The 23,181-nt window shown below is 38.6% G+C and overlaps 1 protein-coding gene across 1 annotated transcript in view; it reads right to left on the bottom strand.

The window, feature by feature from the left end:
• The window catches only part of RyR (Ryanodine receptor), a 240,618-nt gene that overhangs the window by 127,383 nt on the left and 90,054 nt on the right, over positions 1 to 23,181 (bottom strand). The window contains exons 29-42 of the mRNA XM_088272014.1: positions 22,022 to 22,220; positions 20,395 to 20,507; positions 18,996 to 19,107; positions 18,326 to 18,459; positions 16,801 to 16,938; positions 14,034 to 14,136; positions 12,463 to 12,628; positions 10,585 to 10,736; positions 9,540 to 9,683; positions 8,022 to 8,196; positions 6,279 to 6,476; positions 5,128 to 5,233; positions 2,842 to 2,953; positions 170 to 310 (exon numbers count right to left, since the gene is read on the bottom strand). Of these exons, the coding sequence (XP_088128140.1) occupies positions 170 to 310; positions 2,842 to 2,953; positions 5,128 to 5,233; positions 6,279 to 6,476; positions 8,022 to 8,196; positions 9,540 to 9,683; positions 10,585 to 10,736; positions 12,463 to 12,628; positions 14,034 to 14,136; positions 16,801 to 16,938; positions 18,326 to 18,459; positions 18,996 to 19,107; positions 20,395 to 20,507; positions 22,022 to 22,220 (1,993 nt within the window). The remainder of the gene's footprint in view (positions 1 to 169; positions 311 to 2,841; positions 2,954 to 5,127; positions 5,234 to 6,278; positions 6,477 to 8,021; positions 8,197 to 9,539; positions 9,684 to 10,584; positions 10,737 to 12,462; positions 12,629 to 14,033; positions 14,137 to 16,800; positions 16,939 to 18,325; positions 18,460 to 18,995; positions 19,108 to 20,394; positions 20,508 to 22,021; positions 22,221 to 23,181) is intronic.

Below are 23,181 nucleotides of genomic sequence, written 5' to 3'. Positions count from 1 at the left end.
CTGAAAAAAAGGGCAGTAAGGAAAACTCGTGACAGTTCCTTATAAACTAACACGGATCCGATGTTAGATAGGTCCTCACCCAAGCTCTTGCAACGCGCCTCCAGCATGCTTAGGTTAGGTCAGGTAAAGAGTACAAGTAAGTTATAAGATGAAGTAAGGTAATACTCACATAGTTGTGGCATGTGATTCCAGATGCAAAGCAATGAGGAGATCGTAGAAGCCTTGTCGAAGTGGTCCAGACATGTATTCCGACTTGATGGCGTAGAGCAGTTGCTTCTGGTCAACATGGAGACACAGGGCGTGAGCAGCTCTGAAATTAAAATGTGGATTTTAATTTACACAAGTATGGTCTATATTTTTAATTTAACTATATTACCACCTCAAATATTGACTAATATGGTTGATCTGTTTGAGCCAAGGAAGTGTTCATTCTCGCTGCACCAATCAGATCTCCATTGAATTTTTTAGTGGAGTAATTTTATTTATTAGTCCGCTTCCGTAGTGTAATGGTCAGCATGCTCGGCTACCGTTCTGGAGGTCCTGGGTTCGATTCCCAGGGGGGTCAAATAAATATAAGTGATTTTTTCACTGTAATATTTATTCAATATTACCCTGGACTGGTAACACAGTAAAATCATTCACAGTAAAATTGGGATACAATTTTATATTGTTTCACATTTTCAATAAATTTCGCAACCTAATTAAAAAAAAAATTGCTTAGCAAGAGCAGATCTGTCAGGAAGCCTAGATGCTTCTGTATCAGATCTGGGCATGCGGTGGGACAGCTCTCAATACCCTGGACTGGTACCTGAAGCGGAGGGCTGATCACCTTTCCTTCATGTGTAAAACGATCAAGATAACACTGCGTTTATATGAAGCAGTGCCCTATGCACCATTGGGGTGCGGATAAGGGTTCTGTTATTGTTATTATTAATTTTATTTATTTTTCTTTTTACTTTATTTTATTTTATTTGTTCGGGAATTGTACAGCTTTACATATATAACAAAATTATATAATAATTAATGAGTTTGATGTAATGATGAGTTTTAGACGGATATGAAACTAGCTAACCTAGAAACTATCATGCTGCTTCTCTGAAAGGGTAGGCAGAGAGAATAGAAGGCCACACCGCACCATAATCATTGCAAACATTCTTTGCCTTTTCTACATATTAAAATATTTGAAATACTTGATAATCACATGTTTTCGTCGATCTTACTCTGTTTCTACAGCCAACTGCATTCGCCTCATAAATTTGTTTCACCATTCTTTCCTCGCTTATTCATTCCACGTGTCCAAGACATCTCAATACACCTTTGTTAATTTTATCGACAATACTTATATAATATATTTTTTTGATTACCTAACGTCCAAGTGACTCTGAAATCTAGCTACGGCTTATGCAACACCGCTTATCATTACCCTACTCAGGCTTTAACTTTTTAAGTTTCATGGCCTATGCCTACCTGTGAGTGGATTTACTCTTTATGTTCAATGTTACTTTAATTTCATGTAATTCATGAGTGAAAATTCTAGACAAAAACACTCGCGTACTTATACTAACCTTGCATTCTATCCTTATATCTCCATTCGAACATCTAACATACATCATTTTTCCGCACTTTTTACTGGGAGATCGCATTTTGACAGTTTTCATTCTACATACTTTCATCCATCTTTTGCCAACTTCATGCTTCACTTCCATACATTAGAGTTGGACCAGGAGTGTACAGCTTAATAGTCTAATAGTAACCACCGCATCGCATTTATGCAGTGCCCTATGCACCACTTGGGAGTAGATGGGGATAAAAAATAGGATACAGATCGTTATGATATCGATGTGCCCTACGTACGTAGTGCTCTAACTACATATTTGTCAATTTTGAGATATTTGGTTTGAGTTATCAACTGGCTGTTACCTACAAATATAAAGAAACAGAAAAATGTATAAAATAAATTATGCCTAGTTTTCAGGCGTATAAAACACTATCTACATCTAATTTTCTAAATGAACTGAACTCCTAAAACGCTAACTACTTAATTTTGACAAAGCATAAAGTTTTAAAACGATTTGATACATTATTTTATATGTTTTCGAATGTATAATGCTAGTTTAGAAATTTGGATAAAACCGTTAATTAATAATAAAAAAATACGTTGAAAAAATCTACTAAGCTCTCTCTTGTAACAAATTTGCAGATAGAGTACTTTACGTAGAACAGAGTGAATGGTGCACTAAAATCAGTTTTAGCAAATAAAAATCTATCAGCGGAAGCTAAACTGGCAGTACACAATGGAGTTCTGGTTCCAACCCTTATGTATGGAAGCGAAGCATGGAGTTGGCAAAAGAAGGATGAAAGCAGACTGAATGCAGTCGAAATGCGATCGCTCAGACGAATGTATGGCAAAACGATGTTTGATAGATGTTCGAATGATGAAATAAGGAAAGAATGTAAGGCTGAGATAAGCATTATCGATAAAATTAAGAAAGGTGTGTTGAGATGGTTTGGACATGTGGAGCGTATGAGTGAAGAAAGAACGGTCAAACAAATTTATGAGGTGAATGTAGTTGGAAAAAGAAGCAGAGGACGACCGAGGAAAACTTGGCACAATCAGGTATGTCAAATACTTGAAAGCAGCCGGGTCAGGAGTCGTAATAATCGTCGGGTATGTATGAGGAGATTCATGAATGTAGAAGAGGCAAAGAATGTTTGCAAAGACAGAGTGGTGTGGCGTTCGATTCTCTCTGCCTACCCCTGCGGGGAAGCGGCGTGATAGTTAGTTGGTTAGTTAGTTAGTACTTTACGTAGAGGCTGTCGATATACATGTACTCTCCTTACCGATAATTACTCTGGTAGCAGAGGGCAGCGTACAGGGTCAACGTGTGCGAGTGGAAGCTGAGAAGTTTGTCCATTTCAATCAGTTCCAGAATATCTATGCATCGGTCTTCCTCTGCAAATAGAAACGCAAGTTTAGACTTGGTAAGAGGAACGCCAACTTGTCCAACGATCATCAAACATTCTAACACATCTGAAGAGGAAAAGATTTGATGCATGTGTACATATGCTCACATATGGATTCAAGACATTTGCGTAGATTTTGAAAAACGGATACCGGTATATCGCTCAATCCTTTCAACAACGACACATATAAAAAAACTTGATTTATCAGGAGATTGTTTTTAAAATTCAAGAATATAATGAAATGTATTAAAAATAAATATCAAGCTACTTGTTGAACTTTTTACTGTGCAACAGATCTTTTTAGGTAAAACCTGAAGGTTTTTTCTACATTTGAAAAATATTTAGTATATTTAAAAAAATAATTAAATAATACCTTTTTTTTTAAATGAAAAACAACACTTTCTACCCTGTAGCGGGTTAATATTAAGTTAAAAATATGCCGCTTTTGCCGGGATATAGAACATTTTCTGGGCATTCCGAAAGCATGCACAATTGAGAATTGTCGATTTTTGAAATATGACGTTCTTGAAAGGAGTGAGCAAATTGTACGTCATCGGGTGTGTTATGGGACGTATCCATATCTTCTTTATAAAGCTGTAATAGTAGTAGTGTGGATTCATTTCTGTGACGTCATTCGTTACCAACTTACGAAAATAACGTTTTTACAAAGGTGAATTTGCAAAAGAAAATGATGAATGAAAATATTGATTATATCGGCTGTTATAAACATAAAACGAGTCTTGCACAATCCTTTATAGGTTGAGTATGTTTAATTATATAGGGAATTATCACTACAGAATGATAATACCCTACTGTGGAGGTTCTCACCAAAACGTTACATTTCCATTATAAATGATTTTAAGTAAACAGGAATTCTAGCTTGTAAAATTGTTACGTTTTGGTGCGATTTAATGATTTCATATTGGTTTAACACAGGATTGGTCACCTTTTTTTCGCGACTTTAATTCAGATTTTGATAGAATACAGTCAACAGAACAGATTTTCATTTAAAGGATTTTTTTTTTTTTTTTAATTTATTGGCAAAGCACCCAATTTTGGGTGATACCTGCCATACTAGTGATTTTACATACTTAAACAATATTTTTTTTTTATTGATTTTTTTTGGGGTCACATGTTTTTGCCATACTTTTTTATATGTAATGATCGCACGTTAAAGGATTTTTTTCTGCAATATTGGAAATGAAACTTTTTGGTGTGGACCTCCACATTTACACTAACAAAAAACGAATCGTATTTAAACTCCGGGTAACACAAAGAACAATGGAGATAAGGATGCTAAACATCTCTCTTATCAATCGAAAACATTGAAAATGCTGAATGACAGCAGTGTTTAGGAGCATGCAGTCTGCCATGAGCAAGCAATGTTTATTGTAAGGCTTCAAGTATTGCGTTTGTTGCTGCTATGTTTTTGTTACTTATCTGTCACAAGTCGTGCAATCATAGATGACATGGCCGATCACACAATTTATTTTGTACCTTCCTACTTCCTTACTCAATAATTAATTAGCTGTTTTAGAAACATTTGGGTAGTTTAATGACTTTATGGAAAATATGAGTAGGTTATGATTTTGATTGTTTGATGTGTTTCTGCGTTTTTAATCTTAAAGTTCTGTGAGTGTTTCCATGAAGTGGTCATTTGTGTGTCGTTTAGGTAGGAGGTGATTGTTTTCTCGTGATTTTTAATTGTGTATGTAAGGATTGTTTTGGCGTATATAAGATCAGCAGCAAAATCAAGATTTACTAAACTTGTGTTTGACCCATCATGACGTATGGAATTGAAAGTAGAGCGGACACCGTTGCCACAAAAAAGGGCTTAGAGTGTCAGAAATGAAAACTCTAAGAAGCATATCAGGCAAGAGTCTTCGAAATAAAATAAGAAACGCCAGGATCAGGGAAATATGCGAAATGAAAGATGTCGTTAGACGGGGAAGGCAACGAAGGAGACAATGGTATCCGTATGTGAGGAGAATGGAACCATCCAGACTCCCACATATCGCACTATACGGCCAACCCCATGGTAGACGACTCCTGGGCAGACCACCAAAGAGATGGGTCAATAGCTGGGAATCGACATCGCAGGAGGCTAATCCCTCTTAAAAACAGGCCACAAGGCCTACAACAAGATGAAGAAAAAGATGTTACCTGGTATGTGAAGAGCAAGCATGGATATAGCATCCTCACACAGCATGGACCACCCGCGGATGTCTGACAGCTTCAAGGCATGAACTTGGAGCGATTGGTTGGGGACCTACAAAAAAAAACAGATTTGAGGCTTTATATGACAATATTACCAAAGACAGCTTAACCTGCCCTACTGGTGAGGCCTGAGGCACTATATGACAGTGTTAACAATGTCAGCTTATCTTGGCCCACTGGTGAGGCTTGAGGTACTATATAACATTAATTACTATGTTAACTCATCCTGAATTATTGATGAGTCTTGAGGCACTTTATGACTATATTCATTATGCTCTACTGGTGAGCATAATGATACATCAGCACATATTTTTTTGCCTGCAAGCGACATGTTATTTCTTTCACTCTAATAAATATGGTACTACGAGAGAGCGAGACAAGTAAACTAGTCGGCTTTTGTTTGATCTGATTTCCAGCCTCTCGTTTATCAGATGGTTGTGCATTCAGTCGCTGCCTGACGGCACGTAGGGACGGACGTGGCATTTATGACTCAGTTCGCGGCGAGTTGGAACTTTCTGCAAGCTGCGTACTATGATTTCCATACCAATATGAACTAGTGTCTTGTGGTACCCCCTTTGGATCACGTATACTTTTTGGATGACCAGTACGGGAAAGGTTAGTAATGACATAATGTAATTTTGTCTTGGCTCACGGGTGAGGCTTGAGGCACCATATAACAGTAGGAGTGACAGCTTATCCTGGTCCACTGGTGAGGCTTGAGGCAGTATATGACAATATCAATAATAGCAGCATGTCTTGGCTCACGATTGAGGCTTGAGGCACTATATGACAGTATTAACAATGACAGCTTACCCTGGCCCACTGGTGAGGCTTGAGGTAGTTTATGACAATATCAACAATGGCAGCATGTCTTGGCTCACAGGTGAGGCTTGAGGCACTATATGAAAATATCAATAATAGCTGCATGCCTTGCCTCACAGGTGAGGCTTGAGGCATTATATTATAGTATTAATGCCAGCTTACCCTGGCCTATTCGTGAGGCTTGAGGCAGTATATGACAATATCAAAAATGGCAGCATATCTTGGCTCACAATTGAGGCTTGAGGCACTATACAACAGTATGAATGACAGCTTACCCTGGCCCACTGATGAGGCTTGAGGCACTGCACCTTGAGGCGCGGCGGGAACTGTGGCGTGACGTGCTTGTCTCCCGTGGGCAAGATGGCCGCACTGAGAGGCAAGCCAGTAGGCGTGCGACCCAACTCTATCTGCAAGATCTCCTTGGAAGTGGCCTCTACGAATATGGCGGGGAACAGCTTGGTCTCTGGCTCCATCTAGAAGCATCAATTATGATATAAGAAATTTTCCTAAACGTGGCATTTAAAGCAATTTACATATTCTATAAATTTAGCAAGTTGTTTCATAAAACTGGTACCAAAAAGAAGGTTTGTCAAGAGGCCTAGATGCTTCTGTGTCAGATCTGAGAATGCGGTGGGACAGCTTTCAATGCTATACACGGCTTAACAACCTAGGAAAACAATAATTTTTGACAATGTTTTGAATTGAATCGCATTGCAGCGTCCATCATCAGGACTGATTTTACATAATTGCACTCTTAACTAACTAACTAGCCATCACGCCGCTTCCCCGCAGGGGTAGGCAGAGAGAATAGAGCGCCACACCACTCTGTCCTTGCAAACATTCTTCGCCTCTTCCACGTTCATGCATCTCCTCATACATACCCGCCGATTGTTACGACTCCTAACCTGACCACTTTCAAGTATTTGGCATACCTGATCGTGCCATGTTTTTCTCGGTCTTCCTCTGCTTCTTTTCCCACTAACATTCACCTCATAAATTTGTTTTACCGTTCTTTCGTCACTCATTCGTTCCACATGTCCAAACCATCTCAACACACCTTTCTTAATTTCTTTCTAATTGCACTCTTACTTTCTTATTTGACGTTTTTAAAGCAATGGACTTTTTTTTTAAACAATCTAATTCATGTTTGAATTTTTATCTGTATTGGGATCAGGAGAGATAATCTAGTGTTGTAGCCAATCAGGAAATTCTTAGCTTTTGATCTTGCTGAGAGAAAACCATGTAAATCTGCTAAGGAGAAGCCGGACCGCTGACTGTCGTCAACAGGCCTTCCGTTCCACTAGAAGAGGGTTCGGCATTTGTGTCCTAGCTTGAGTTATAATACCAATGTGAAGGACGTTGGTACTATTTTAAAATTTAAGGTTAGGTATTTTTTAGATGGAAGTTGCATTTATTATTTACCTTATGGGTTCTAGTTGAACACCAACTTAATTTAACAGAAGGGAAGCAAGATGAAAGCGGATTACTTTTAATAATAATAATAATAAAACCCTTATCTGCACCCCAATGGTGCATAGGGCACTGTGTCATATAAACGCAGTGTTTTCTTGATCATTTACATATGAAGGAAAGGTGATCAGCCCTCCGCTTCAGGTACCAATCCATGTTAATATTGAATAAATATGACAGTGAAAAAATCACTTATATTTATTTTACCCCCCTTGGGAATCGAACCCGGGACCTCCAGAACGGTAGCCGAGCGTGCTGACCATTACACTACGGAGGTGGACTAACTTTTAACACAAATTTATTCAGTTCTAGAAAATTACAATCAAGAAATATTTTAAGAATAATCGCGTGATTCTAATGTGAGAACAGTTGAAGGACGTGTCGATCAGTGGACGGGCGGTGACGAAATGTGACGGTCTGGTTCCCCCTCGCTGCGAGCTCGGTTAGGGTGTTTGATTATGCTCGTTCATTCGATTGTCGAGTTGCCACAACCTTACCATTCTCTATGCCAAACAAATCTTTGTATGTATCATTAAAAGGGACCTTACCTTAAACCTATGGCTTGTCTGCTTTCCTTCACAAGTCCATGTGATGTATCCAGTCGCGACGTCTATGAAGCATCCCACAAACATGCCTTGGCTAGCGCCTTTTCCAGTAGCGTCTGCCATCACTTCGTTGTACAGCTCATCAGCCCTCACCATGTAGCAAGACTGTCTGTCCACGCTAGAAATAAACAAGAAATCGCTCAGTGATCAGGTTCTATCCCAAAAAAACACAGTAAACCTCTTTTTTCAGATCAACAAATCATTTACATACTGTCCAATTGCTGTTTTTCAAACCCTTATCCGCATCCAACGGTGCATAGGACACTGCATCGTATAGAAGCAGTGTTATCTTGATCGTTAAATACACAAAGGAAAGGTTATCAGCCTTCCGCTTCAGGTACCAGTCCAGGGTCATATTAAATACATAATAGACATTAATAAAAAAACAGTTAACCAACTACTTCTCTTCTTCTAACCCTTATCTGCACCGCAATGGTGCATAGGGCACTGCATTGTATAGAAGCAGTGTTATCTTGATTGTTAAATACACAAAGGAAAGGTGATCAGCCTTCCGCTTCAGGTACCAATCGAGGGTCATATAAAATAAATATTAGACTGAAAAATCACTATATTTATTTTGACCCCTTTGGGAATCGAACCCGGGACCTCCAGCATGGTAGCCTAGCGCGCTAACTACTACACTATGGAGGCGGACCAACTTAGACCCCTTTTTTCATACCAACAAATCATTTCCATACTATTGAATTGTTTTGTTTTCTAACTCTTGTCCGCATCAAACGGTGCATAGGGCACTGCACCGTAGCGACGTAGTGTTATTTTGATTGTTATTTGCATGAAGGCAAGGTGATCAGTCTTCCGCTTCTTATACCAGTCTAGGGTGATATTCAATAAATATACAACATTTTGAGTGTGTCCAAATACTTGTTCACACAATCTGGATTATCTCCAATTACAGTTGGACTAACACGTGTGTAAAGTGATCACTTAAACCAGCCTATGACGGTCGTCAGCCCCGTAAATGTCTAGACTTCCATATTCTTCTTCATCTTTGATGAGATGTCAAAAAAAAAAAATAAATAAAAATAAAACCCTTATCCGCACCCCAATGGTGCACAGGGCACTGCTTCATATAAACGCAGTGTTATCTCGATCGTTTACAGACGAAGGAAAGGTGATCAGCCCTCCGTTTTAGGTACCAGTCCAGGGTAATATTGAATAAATATTACAGTGAAAAAATCACTTATATTTATTTGACCCCCCCCTGGGCACCGGACCCGGGACCTCCAGAACGGTAGCCGAGCGTGCTGACCATTACACTACGGAGGCGGACAACAAAAAATACCATGAAAAATAACTCCTGTAATTGGAGATAATCCAGATTTTGTGAACAAGTATTTGGACACACTCAAAATGTTGTAAATAAAATTGCTTTGCAAGAGAGGTCTGTCAGGAAGCCTAGATGCTTCTGTATCAGTCGAGAGCTCTCAAATTGTAACTTACTGATCTAGTGGACGATCATATTCGTCAGATATGATGACTGAGGTCTTGCGCACTTTGCTCTGGTTGAACTCCTTGGAGTAGTAGTGGTATTGCGTGGTGACCCACCCGACATACACGTGCGTGGGGTCTTGACCAGGGAATATTCTAGAACAAACAAAAAACCATTAAAATTTTCTTATGTCCTATGATCAAGGAAGGATCTTGACTCCACAGCTTCCTAGACAGATATCTATTGAGTCCTGGTAATGTTCTTATATATTATAATTAATGACCAGTGCCATGGAAGGGTCTGGAATCCACTGCCTGTTAGATAGGTCTATCGAGTCCATTATTCTGTTCACGCATGCTGTTATAATACTACTACTGCTACATATTTCATAAAAAAAACTCTAATCCGCACCCGATGGTGATCATATAAACGCAGTGTTAGTCTTGATTGTTAAAACATGAAGGAAACGTGATCAGCTCTCCGCTTCAGGCACCAGTCCAGGGTAATATTGATTAAATCTCTTGTCCGTCTTATTCCTCACTACTGAGGGTTGTGACCCTTGTGGAAGCAATGACGTTTCTCCAGTTATCCCTTGACTGCGCCGTACGTAGCGCTCCAACCACCAAGGTGCCTGCTGCTGCCTTAACTTAATCAGTCCATCGTATGGGAATCTTCTCTCTTTCCCTCCAGGCTACCGATCACAACCAGTCGTTCCATGCTATCCTCGTTGCCACGTGCAAAGTTTCCAAAGAACTGGAGAATCCGTCGTGTACAAACATTGGTCAGAGTCAAGCGATCCAAGTGTAGTTCCTGGCGAATCGACTCGTTGATGCGTCTAGCTGTCCATGGAATTCGAAGCATGCCCCTTCAACGACAAATTTCGAAAGTCTCAGTTTTCTCCTTTCTGCTGCTTTTATGGTCCATGTTTCAGCAGCATAGAGAAAAATGGAGTGGACCAAACTCATCCCAAGCTATAATTTGCAGCATGTGCCTCCAACACCATATTTAGAGTTTTGTTCAAATACCAGATTAGTAATAAAGGCATAAATCACATACCTCACGCCGTAGAAGTACTCGTTGATCAGTTTGAGGCACTCGGCATCAAAGATCTCGTCACCTATCATCTCCAAGCCGGTTCCCGTCAGGGCGTTGGTGGTCATCTGCTTCTGGCGGTCCGGTACAGCGGGAGGCTGCCCGGCCAAATTAGACTGAACATAGAAACCAATAATTTAGTGGCCAACCCAACAAAGATAAAAATAATAATTTGGATAATTTGTATAGCATTGTTGGGTAATATATCCAAAATAGAACAAGGTTTTTTGGATTGAATTCTACATTTATTTATGTATATGTTAATACGTGACGCGTTTCCTCTTCTTAGGACATTATCAATCACTGACTAAAAATATTCAAAAATGTCCTTATATAAAAACTAACTAACTAACCATCACGCCGCTTCTCCGCAGGGGTAGGCAGAGAGAATAGAGCGCCACACCACTCTGTCCTTGCAAACATTCTTCGCCTCTTCCACGTTCATGCATCTCCTCATACATACCCGCCGATTGTTACGACTCCTAACCTGACCACTTTCAAGTATTTGGCATACCCGTGCCATATTTTTCTCGGTCTTCCTCTGCGTCTTTTCCCACTAACATTCGCCTCATAAATTTAATGTCCTTATATACTAACAATAATTGCTATTATAAGGTCTAGGAGTACATATTATGGAGGGTATTTCGATGGGTAATGTGAATTTCTATGCAGTTGCAATAAATAATTTGTATAGCACCATTTTCGTAAAATACTACCTCAAGGGCACTTATAAAAACATGGATAAAAATAATAATAATAGGATGATGATGATCATGAAATACAAAAAATAAATGGATTAAAACGTCAATCGGTCTCGGGCCGTGGAGTCTGGAGCAAGGAAAAGGTGAGCCGACAAATTGAAACACCTTCCTCTTGATCCCATAGGCTGGAGAATGGCCAAGGTGTTGGGCAGGACGGCCTTCCTGAGCGATGGTCGTCACGCTGGAGGGCAGCTTGTTGAGCTCCTCGTCATTGTAAGGTAGACGACTCCCGGGCAGACAACCAAAGAGATGGATTGACAGCTGGGAATCCACATTGCAGGAGGCTAATCCCTCTTAAAAACAGCCCACATGGCCTACACCAAAGAGGAGAATAAGAACTCAGCGGCATCTTCTTCTTCTCTTTCAACCCTTATCCGCACCCCAATGGTGCATAGGGCACTGCATTATATAAACGCAGTGTTATTTTGATCGTTAACACACGAAGGAAAAGTGATCAGCCCTCTGCTTCAGGTACCAGTCCAGGGTAATATTGAATGAATATTACAGTGAAAAAATCACTTATATTTATTTGCACCCCCCTAGGAATCGAACCCGGGACCTCCAGAACGGTAGCCGAGCATGCTGACCATTACACTACGGAGGCGGACTCTTCTCTAACTCTTGTTAGCGCTCAATGGACCACAGGGCACGCAGTGCTATCTTGACCGTTAATTACGTGAAGGCAAGGTCACCAGCCCCGCGCTTCTTGTACCAGTCCAGGGTGATATTCAATAAATATATGGTCATTCTCTCTGCCCACCCTTGCGAGGAGGCGGCGTGATGGTTAGCTAATTCTTCTCTTCTTCTTCTTTAAGGACTAGGTCCTGTCATTCTCCGGTCCGCTCCTAGGAGGTGCAAGACCAGCTATCCCGTCATCGTTTAGGTGGTCTTCCTGGGGGTCTGATCTCGCTTATGCTGCTGTCCGCTGCTATCCTCACCACTCAATCCGAACTCGCTCTTCCCACATGATTTCTCAACTAATTAGCACAACTTATTAGCTAAATGTTAGCTAATTAGTTGTATTTATTTTCGGGTATGCAGATTGGATGAAACGCCACACTCCTTAGTCAATTTGCCATACCTGTGAGATTCTGATTTGTGGGTTGGCTCTGGACATGGTGGGCGCCTTGCTGACGGGAGCCCTCGGCCTCTCTGGCAGCGCCTCGGCTTCGATCATCATCTCGGGGGTTTTGGACTTGCCGCTCTTCGCCCGGTCACCGCTTTCGCCGCGCTTTCTTGAGAAAAATCTGAGGAAAACGTATTTGAGTTATGATACAATAGAAAAATACCATCCAAATTCAATCTAAAGAAACACGTAAACAAGTGGCTTCTTAAATATGGGACAAAGAGTTGCATAAAGTTGGTCACTCCACCGAGAGAGGACAGCCAACAGCGGACAGTTATTGTTGCAATGTGTATTCTGTTAACAACATTTTGAGTGTGTCCAAATACTTGTTCACAAAATCTGGATTATCTCCAATTACAGGAGTTATTTTCATATTATTTTTTGACATCTCATCAAAGATGAAGAAGAATATGGAAGTCTGGGCATTTACGGGGCTGACGACCATCAAAAGCTTCTTTACATCTCACCAATAGATGTCTCTTGTGAAGTTCTAGTGATTCAAGAACAAGGATTCTAAATTGGTTCATATATATAGATGTTCCAAGAATTTGAGTAGTGTGGTTGTCAGTAATGGGTAAAATTGGTGAATGTTACACGTGTGTATCACAAGTGATCACTGAAACCAGCCTATGACGGTTGTATGCCCTGTAAATGCCAAGGCTTCCATATTCTTCTTCATCTTTGATGAGATGTCAAAAAAATAATATGTGTATTCTGTTCATATAATATATAGTGTATTTCAATTTACTTTGTTTTGTATTATTGTACTGCTTGTATTATCTAGATATTTATATTCTCTTATATTTTTAAAAATAATGTAAACATCTCGTCACGGGATATGCTTAGTGAAGTGTTCATCAAAAAAATAAAATATTGTTAAAACTTATATAACAGTATTATATAATTCATTCAAACCTTTATCCGCACCCCAATGGTGCATAGGGCACTGCATCATATAAACGCAGTGTGTTATATTGATCGTTAACACATGAAGGAAAGGTGACCAGCCTTCCGCTTCCGGTACCAGTCCAAGGTAGTATTGAATAAATAATAAAAAAATAAAACCCTTATCCGCACCCCAATGGTGCATAGGGTACTGCGTTATATAAACGCAGTATTATCTTGATCGTTAACACATGAAGGAAGGTGATCAGCCCTCCGCTTCATGTACCAGTCCAGGGTAATATTGAATATATGTTACAGTGAAAAAATTACTTATATTTATTTTACCCCCCTTGAGAATCGAACCCGGGACCTCCAGAACGGTAGCCGAGCGTGCTGACCATTACACTACGGAGGCGGTATTGTTTAAAGTATTGTAAAAAAAAAAAAAATGATAAATTAAATAAATCCCCTTATGTTGAGTTTCTCGGTTCGAACCCACTCTACCACAATTTGATACCTATTTCTAATAATGAGCCGCTTAGGCTCACAGAAATAGTATGAAATTGAAATATTTTTGTAAATAATAAAAACACAAATATTTCTCATTCTCAAAAAAAAAAGAAGAAGAAGATAATACCAACCTGAAAGGTGATCTTCCTCTAGTTTTATCCTTTTTGTCATCTTTCCCATCAAGATAGCGTCCCATCTCCAATTCGCTGTTGGATCGCGGCATTCCATCCATACCTGAAGAAGACAAGTCATCAATGACAGCTAAAACACTCACTAACCATCATGCTGCTTCACCGCAGTGGTAGGCAGAGACAATACAGCGTCACACCACTCTGTCTATGTAAGCATTCTCCGCCTCTTCCACAATCATGCAACTCCACATACATGCATGCTCGCCGAATATTCTAACTCCTGACCTGATATTTTTCAAGCATTTGAAATTTTCGATCATGCCAAGTTTACCTCGGTCTTCATCTGCTCCTATTTCCAACTACATTCGCCTCATAAATTTATTTTACCGTTCGTTCTCCACTCATTCATTCCGCATATCGCTCACTCCTTTCAAGAACGTCAAAAATCAAAAATTGTCAATTTTCAGTTGTGCATGTCTTTGGAATGCCCAGAAAATGTACTATATCCCAGCAAAAGAGGCATATTTTAAACTTAATATTTACCCGCTACAGGGCAGAAAATATTGTTTTTGCATTTTGAAAAAAAAGGTAGTGTTTAACTATTTTTTTAAATATATTAAATATTTTTCAAATGAAGAAAAAACCTTCAGGTTTTACCTAAAAAGATCTGTTGCATAGTAAAAAGTTCAATAAGTGGCTTGATATTTATTTTTAATACATTGTGTTATATTTTTAAACTTTAAAAACGATCTCCTGAAAAATCAAGTTTTTTGATTTGAGACGTTCTTGAAAGGAGTGAGCGATGTACAAATCATCAGAATATACCCATCTTAATATCCATAATGCTTATCTCAGCCTTGCATTCTTTCCTTATATCACCATTCAAACATCTATCATACATAGTTTTGCCACACTGAGAGATCGCATTTCGAATGCATTCAGTCTACTTCCATCCTTCTTTTGCCAACTCCACGCTTCACTTCCATACATTAGGGCTGGCACCAGGTAAGAACTCCGTTGTATACTGCCAGTTTAGCTTCCGCTTTTAGGCATTTGTTTGGTACAACCAAACTTATTTCAGTGCACAATTCACTATATTTCCAGCGTTTACTATCCTTTCTTTATCTTTATCAATCTTTCCATCTCAAGAAAACATACCAATCATAATCAAACGTCAATAATATCTTAACCTAAATATTCTAAATCATTTCAATATAGTTTTATGGAAATTCGTAACATATATGAGTCAACTGCATGAGTATTTTGTGCACAGAGGTGATCCAATCGCATTCAAGGGATAAAGGCAAAAAATAGTGTATTAGGGGAATGAATATAAACTCAATGTACCTTCTTAGGACCGAACAAATGCATTGTGAAGCAATAGTGGCCCTTATATGGGCTTTACCGTACGATAAGTGACTGCCTTTACACTGGATAAACTGCATAAAAGACATGCACAGAGAATACGTTACCTTTAACATACTTCTATGCGTCTTGTGTCTTATTAAATATTTCGTATGCTTACTTTTTCACCTATAAACGACCACTCACGGTAAAGCATGAATACCTAAATTTCGCTAATGAAACATTCCGTTTTGATTGTACTATAGACCTAGTGATCCTTTTTGGGGATATTTACTCAATGTACCTTTTTGGGTCTGAACAGATTTATGTTAAAGCAATGATATTTGGTGTTTTGTTATGATGTCAACTTGATGTGCCTTCTTAGATCCAGGCGGATGCATTTGATTGATGCATGTTATGTTGGTCATACTTTTGACGTAGTGATCTTTTTTGGCGATGTTTACTCGATGTACCTGCTTAGGTCTGAACAGATGTATGCCAAAGCAATAATATTTGGCTTTTTGTTATGATGTCAACTCAATGTGCCTTCTTAGATCCAGGCGGATGCATTTGATTGATGCATGTTATGTTGGTCATACTTTTGACGTAGTGATCTTTTTTGGCGATGTTTACTCGATGTACCTTCTTAGGTCTGAACAGATGTATGCCAAAGCAATAATATTTGGCTTTTTGTTATGATGTCAACTCAATGTGCCTTCTTAGATCTGAGAGGATGCATTTTATTAATACATGCTATGTTGGTCATATTTTTGACGTAGTGATCCTTTTTAGGGATATTTATTCAATGTACATTATAAGGTTCAAACAGATGCATTTCAATGATACATACTGATATGGTCATACTGCAAAACTAGTGATCCTTTTTGATGAGATTTACTCAATGTACCTTTTTAGGTCTTAACAGATGCCTTTCAATGGTACATACTGATGTAGTCATACTGCAAAACTAATGATCCTTTTTGAGGATATTTATTTAATGTACCTTTATAGGTCTTAACATATGCATTTCAATGATACAAACTGATATCGTCATACTGCTGGTTCAGTGATTCTTTTCGTGAGATTTACTGATGTACCTTCTTAGGTCCAAACAGATGCATTTCAATGATCCATACTGATATGGCCATACTGCCAACCTAGTGATCCTTTTTGAGAAGATTTACTTAATGTACCTTCTTAGGTCTAAACAGAAGCATTTTAATGATATTACGATTTTGACCAAACTGCCAAACTAGTGATCCTTTTCTGGGAGATTGTCTTAATTTACCTTCTTAGGTTCAAACAGAAGCACTTCATTGACACTTGGCCACACTATCATCCAATTGATCCTTTTCAGGAAGATTTTCTCAATGTAACATACCTTCTGAGGTCCAAACCTTTCAAACCTTTCAAAGATACTTACCGTTCTGGTCAAACTGTCGATTGAGTGATCCTTTTCGGGGAGGTTTGGTCGGCTGGCGACTCAATCTACCAGAACCTGTCTGAGGAACAGGTTCCGTGTCGTGCTCCACCGCGTCCTCGGAGTAATTCCTATGTAGACCTGTTCAAATGAAATTACAAATGAAGATCAAAGGGAAAAAGGGATGAAACATACCTGGAATTTTAAATGGCTTCTTGGAATCCTGGGATCAAGGGAATCATAGCTTTGTTGCATTTAGTGAACTGTGGACTGTATGTGAGTTTAACCGGATATTGAACAAGCAAATTTTGAGAAAATGAAATCATAGTTATATGCAGTGGTGGGATTCGCACCGGTGCGAACCGGTTCGCTAGAACCGGTACTGTAGAACGGGGCTACTTGAATGTGTTACTTGAGCCCAGTACAAAAAAATATTTAGATGTGTATTTGGTCTACAATAATGAACATATCGACATATTCATTGTTTCCCTGACAGGTGACCTACAAACATAAAAAAATGTGTAAGCCCCTCTCCAAGCACAAGAGCTTAGTCTCTTTATTGAAGAGAACAGCGTTATTCATTTTAAGATTTTAACATAGAAAGGTCTTGAAAATTAATTAAGTTATAAAAACACCAGTATATTTTAAATAAAAAATATAAAAAAAGCTCCTACCCCCTCTTCAACCTTTAACGTCCCTCTGAAATTTAGACCTAGCTTCACATATCGCTCACTCCTTTCAACAACCTCATATCAAAAAACTTGACATTTCAGGAGATTGTTTTTAAAGTTTTAAAATATAATAGAACATATTAAAAATAAATATCAAGCCACTTATTGAACTTCTTACTGTGTAACAAATATTTTTAGGTAAAACCTGAATGTTTTTTCCCCATTTGAAAAATATTTAGTATATTTAAAAAAACAATTAAACAATACTTTCTCTTCACAATGCAAAAAACAACCCTTTCGGCCCTGTAGCGGGTAAATATTAAGTTAAAAATATGCCGCTTTTGCTGGGATATAGTACATTTTCTGGGCATTCCGAAAACATGCACAACTGAAAATTGTCAATTTTTGAAATATGACTTTATTGAAAGGAGTGAGCAATATGGTCTTTGAAAATGATGCGGAATGCATCAAAACACGAGTCACAATAGATTTTAAGAAAAAGTGGTATTTACCAAGTAAAAATTCAATTAAAAATGAACAGATATTACCACAAAGTGACTGCCAACACACCATTTAGACAAACTCAAAAATTTGCAACCTATGGGTTTGTGCATAAAATCACTCCATTATCCATTCCATTATCAGGGACATACGTCAACTCTAAATAGCACTACTTATGCAGGGTGTTGGAGAACGGGGTGATACAGTTTAACCATTTTGGGGGACATTCCGTGCCGGGCACAAGTGGCCAATAATTGCACAATTTTGGGGGACATTCCGTGCCGGGCAAATGTGGCCAATAATTGTACAATTTTGGGGGACATTCCGTGCCGGACACATGTGGCCAATGATTGTACCTTTGATGTCGTTCATGGTGAAGCCGCTCTTCATGATGTGGTCTATGTGGGCCGGAGTGGACTGCTCGGCTTCTGCCATCAACCTGTTCTGCCTGATTTTGATCTCTTGCCACCTTCTAGCCTTTTCTTGTTCACTGAAACATTAAAAAAAAATTAATTTAAATTTGTCCGCCTCAATAGTGATTTTTTTAGGTGGAAGTTGCATTTATTATGTCGGGTTTTGGTCCCGTGGGCAGTGTAGCGGACTCTTGAGTCAGAGTTCCTCGGTTCGAACCCACTCTACCACTATTTGATACTTATTTCCAATATACACTTTCTGCCCTGTACCGGGTAAATATTAATTTCATTAATTGATTCGGCAGTCACTTTGTGGTAAAATCTATCCATTTTTAATTAATGTTTTACTTAGTTAATACCACTATTTCTTAAAATCTGCTGTGTTTGAAAATGATGCGGAATGCATCGAAACACGTGTCACAGTAGATTTTAAGAAATAGTGGTATTTACTAAGTAAAACATTAATTAAAAATGGTAAATATTAAGTTAAAAATATGCCGCTTTTGCTGGGATGTAGTACATTTTCTGGGCATTCCGAAAACATGCACTACTGATAATTAGCAATTTTTGATTTATGACGTTCTTGAAAGGAGTGAGCGACATATCAACTTACTCTATGAACTCCGAGTGGCAGATGACTGGAAGAGATAACCTCAAAAACTCCCAGTTGGCTTTTTCCATTGTCTCAAAGGTGTTATGAGAGATCTTCATGCATGGTGGGGTATCTAGATAAAAAAAATTGATAATTAATCACACTTAATAATAATAATAATAATAATAAAACCCTTATCCGTACCCAATGGTGCATAGGACACTGCATCATATGAACGCAGTGTTATCTTGATCGTTAAAACATGAAGTTAAGGTGATCAGCCCTCCGTTTCAGGTACCAGTCCAGGGTAATATTGAATAAATATTAGATTGAAAAAATCACTAATATTTATTTTCACCGCTCCTGGGAATCGAGCCCGGGACCTCCAGAACGGTAGCCGAGCGTGCTGACCATTACACAACACAACAATGAAATTAAAAATAATAAACAAGTAAGAATAAAAATAATGAAAAGAAACGGTGAAAGAAAAAAAAAAGAAAATTTGGAGAGAGATGTTGATGAACATTTGGCAAACGCAGCACTGTGCTCCAGTGCTGCCACATGTCCAGCCCCCATCTGTGCTCCACAAGCCGCTTAATAAAACCCTTATCTGTACCCAATGGTGCATAGGGCACTGCATCATATAAACACAGTGTTATCTTGATCGTTAACGTTAATAGTAAATTAATAATTAAATAAAAATAAGAAACAGCTCCTACCCTCTCTTCAACCTTCAACGTCCCAAGGACCCAACTCTAAAATCTAGAATTAGCTTCACATACATTTTAGCTTTACCTAAGACAGCGTCGGCATAGATTGTTTCACATTCCTATACACAGGACCAACCTGCCGATGGTCATGCCTGTAGGAAGAGCTACCGCTATGTTGAACAATATCACATTGGATATTGATCTGTTCCATATGTCCGAAGGAGTTTTCCCAAGCGGGATTCTTCACATTCTTCTATACCTTAAAATCTTCGTTGCTTACTTTTAATATATACGCTTTGAATATTATTCTTCGTTATGTATATATCAACCCTTACTGGTCCAATGTGGAATCTCATTCGACATTAATTTTTTGCTCTTAGGTCCCATGTCAGATGTTATTTGATATCTGTTCCATGTGTCCGAAGGAGTTTTCCGAAGCGGGATTCTTCTACACCTTTAAGTCTTCTTGCTTACTTTTAATATATACGCCTTGAATATTGTTTGTTTTGTATATATTATTTTTTTATTGAATAAATTGAAATTGAAATTGAAAAAAATACAGTATTTGAAAATGATGCGGAACGCATAGAAACACGTGTTACAGTAGATTTTAAGAAATAGTGGCGTTTACTAAGTAAAACTTAAATTAAAAACGGCTAGATATTACAACAAAGTGATTTTCGAATCGACTGATGAAAAAATAAACTAACCTGACCCGGCTGGAATCCTTGTAACATCAATTTTAGCGTCAGGAATATCCTCTGTGTTTTCGAATATGGGCTGGTCTTTGGTGTACCAATACGTCACAGCCCTCTTCATGTTTCTAAAAATATAATAAAACATTCAAACAGATCAACAAAAAAACTAAAAAATCCTAAAAAGTGGTTTAAAAAAACTGTTAGAGGGAAAACAGAGCGAGGACGACCTAAAAAGACTTGGCACGATCAGATCAATCTGAACCTAAGATCTAGCGGTGTCAAAAGTCTGCGTAATCGGAGGGCATGTATGACTAGATGTACAGATGTGAAGGAGGCGAGGAATGTATGTCAGGACAGAATAGAACCACGTTCCATCCTCTCTGCCTACCCCTGCGGAGAAACGGCATGGTGGTAGTAGTAGTATTAGTAGTAGTAGTTTTGAAGTCAGATGGTGACTAGTAATTATTGAACATTGGGGTCACTACTTTGGATCGTAGAAAAGAGTGTTGGAAATCGAATGACCTTTGAAGTGTAAACAACTTCTTCTTCTTCAAACCTATATCCGCACCACAATGGTGCATAGGGCACTGCATCATATAAACGCAGTGTTATCTTGATCGTTTACACATAAAAACAAGGTGATCAGCCCTCCGCTTCAGGTACCAGTCCAGGATAATATGGAATAAATATTAGACTGAAAAAATCAGAAATATTTATTTTATCCCCCCTGGGAATCGAACCCGGAACCTCCAGCACAGAAGATATACACGCTAATCATTATACCACGGAGGTGGAGGAAAACGAGACATGATCAAGAATGTCAAATACATAGGAGAAGTATAGAGAAAAAAAAATGGAAAATTTTTACAACTTTGAACCGAAAAAATAACAACATGCAAAGGGGTAAATTGAGAATTAGGCACGATGAAATGTAGAGAAAACAATCCTACATTGGATGCGGTATTCCTGCGGAGCTAGCTTGTCAGGATGACCGAGATAAATAAATATGAATGGCCCGAGGGAGAAAACTTGTCTGGGTAGACTATTCGTGACGTCAGATACGTTAGCCAAATAACCAGAATATGTATGATGTATGAGCATGAAGACAGAAGAGAAGGTTATTTTCAGAGACATATTGGTGTAGCGTTCTATTCTCTCTGCCTACCCCCGAAGAGAAGTGACGTGATGGTTAGTTCATTTTTTCATTCATTCAAACCCTTATCCGCACTCTAATGGTGCATAGGGCACTGCATCATATAAACGCAGTGTTTTCTTGATCGTTAACACACGAAGGAAAGGTGATTAGCTCTCCGCTTCAGGTACCAGTCCAGGGTCATATTGAATAATTAGAGTGAACAATTCACTTATATTTATTCGACCCTCCCCTGGGAATCGAACCCAGGACCTCCAGAATGGTAAGCCGAGCATGCTGACCATTACACCATGGAGGCGGACATCAGTTAGCCTTACTCAACCGAAGTACCTAAAAATTATACATAATCTAGGTTATTTGAAAAACCCCAGTTCTGTTGCAAATGTCTCTTACCTGTTGATATTTCCCCCTTTTCAATTTTCAAATAAAAAATCCGGAAGCGTACGTTAGTTAGTCAGTAAAAATATAATTGAATGCCGGACTTACACGCAGAACGGTTCATAGCCCTCCTGGAGACCACATGTGGTGAAAAACTTCAGGGTGTTGACATCCTGACCAAATGTTAGCCTCGCGCGTTGGCCTACTCCCAGTGTGCACGCTGGTACAAAGTTATCACCCTGTACGTCTGCAAACGAGGTCTCTCCACCCAAGGCGTCCATCAACAGTTCTCCGTTCAACGAAAAACCTGACGCATAAAAAGGGATTAGTAACTGGTAAGGTCTGACAAGGCTGACATAGGAATACTTTGTTCTTTTTACAATGTTCAACCACTTTCCCAAAAAACGGAAACAGATAGATATGTATTACAAAGAGTACTTCAAATGTTCAAGTACTATCTACCCTCTGATTGCAAACAGCTATATATATATAGTATCAAACGTTTTGATCAATATCACTAGTCTGTTGTTGGTTGGTTGAAAGATATTGTATTTTAGCAAAAAGCCCGCCAACGTACTTATTTATTTTCTGTACATGAAGTTTAAAATAAAAATTAATAAAAATATATAAATATATATTATATTATTTTTTGACATCTAATCATAGATGAAGGAGAATATGGAAGTCTGGGCATATACGGGGCTTACAACTGTCATAGGCTGGTTTAATTGAACACTTTACACACGTGTAACATTCACAGATTTTACCCATGATTGACAACCACACTACTCAAATTCTTTGTAAGTTCTATATTATATATGATCCACTGGTCAAATTATAAGCTAAAATAATAAAATGAAAAGGATATTTCCTAGCATTTCTAATGTATACGATTATAATCCAGGATTCGGACCTCACATACAAATGAAAGAAATTCTGTTTAATAAAAACCTTCCTTCTCACCAATAGATGTCTCTAGTGAAATTCTACTGATTCAAGCACAATGTTTCGAAATGGGATAATATATATACAGAACTTTCAAGAATTCCAGTAGTGTGGTTGTCAATAATGGGTAGAATTGGTGGATGTTACACGTGTGTAAAGTAATTAATAAGCCTATGACGGTCGTAAGCTCAGTAAATGCCCAGACTTCCATATTCTTCTTCATCTTTGTTGAGATGTCAAGAAAATAGTATTGGAATCATTTCCAAAGGATCCAAGTCAGGATAAAAGATAAAAATGGCTTTAAACTGTTTCTTCAAAACGCA

The sequence above is a fragment of the Brachycentrus maculatus genome, unplaced genomic scaffold (genome assembly GCF_059751285.1).
Source record: "Brachycentrus maculatus isolate JH-2025_06_01 unplaced genomic scaffold, ASM5975128v1 h1tg000475l, whole genome shotgun sequence".
Classification (NCBI taxonomy): Eukaryota; Metazoa; Arthropoda; class Insecta; order Trichoptera; family Brachycentridae; genus Brachycentrus; species Brachycentrus maculatus.
The sequence above is the reverse complement of the archived record's forward strand: the minus strand, read 5'-3'. Positions and strand labels throughout refer to the sequence as shown.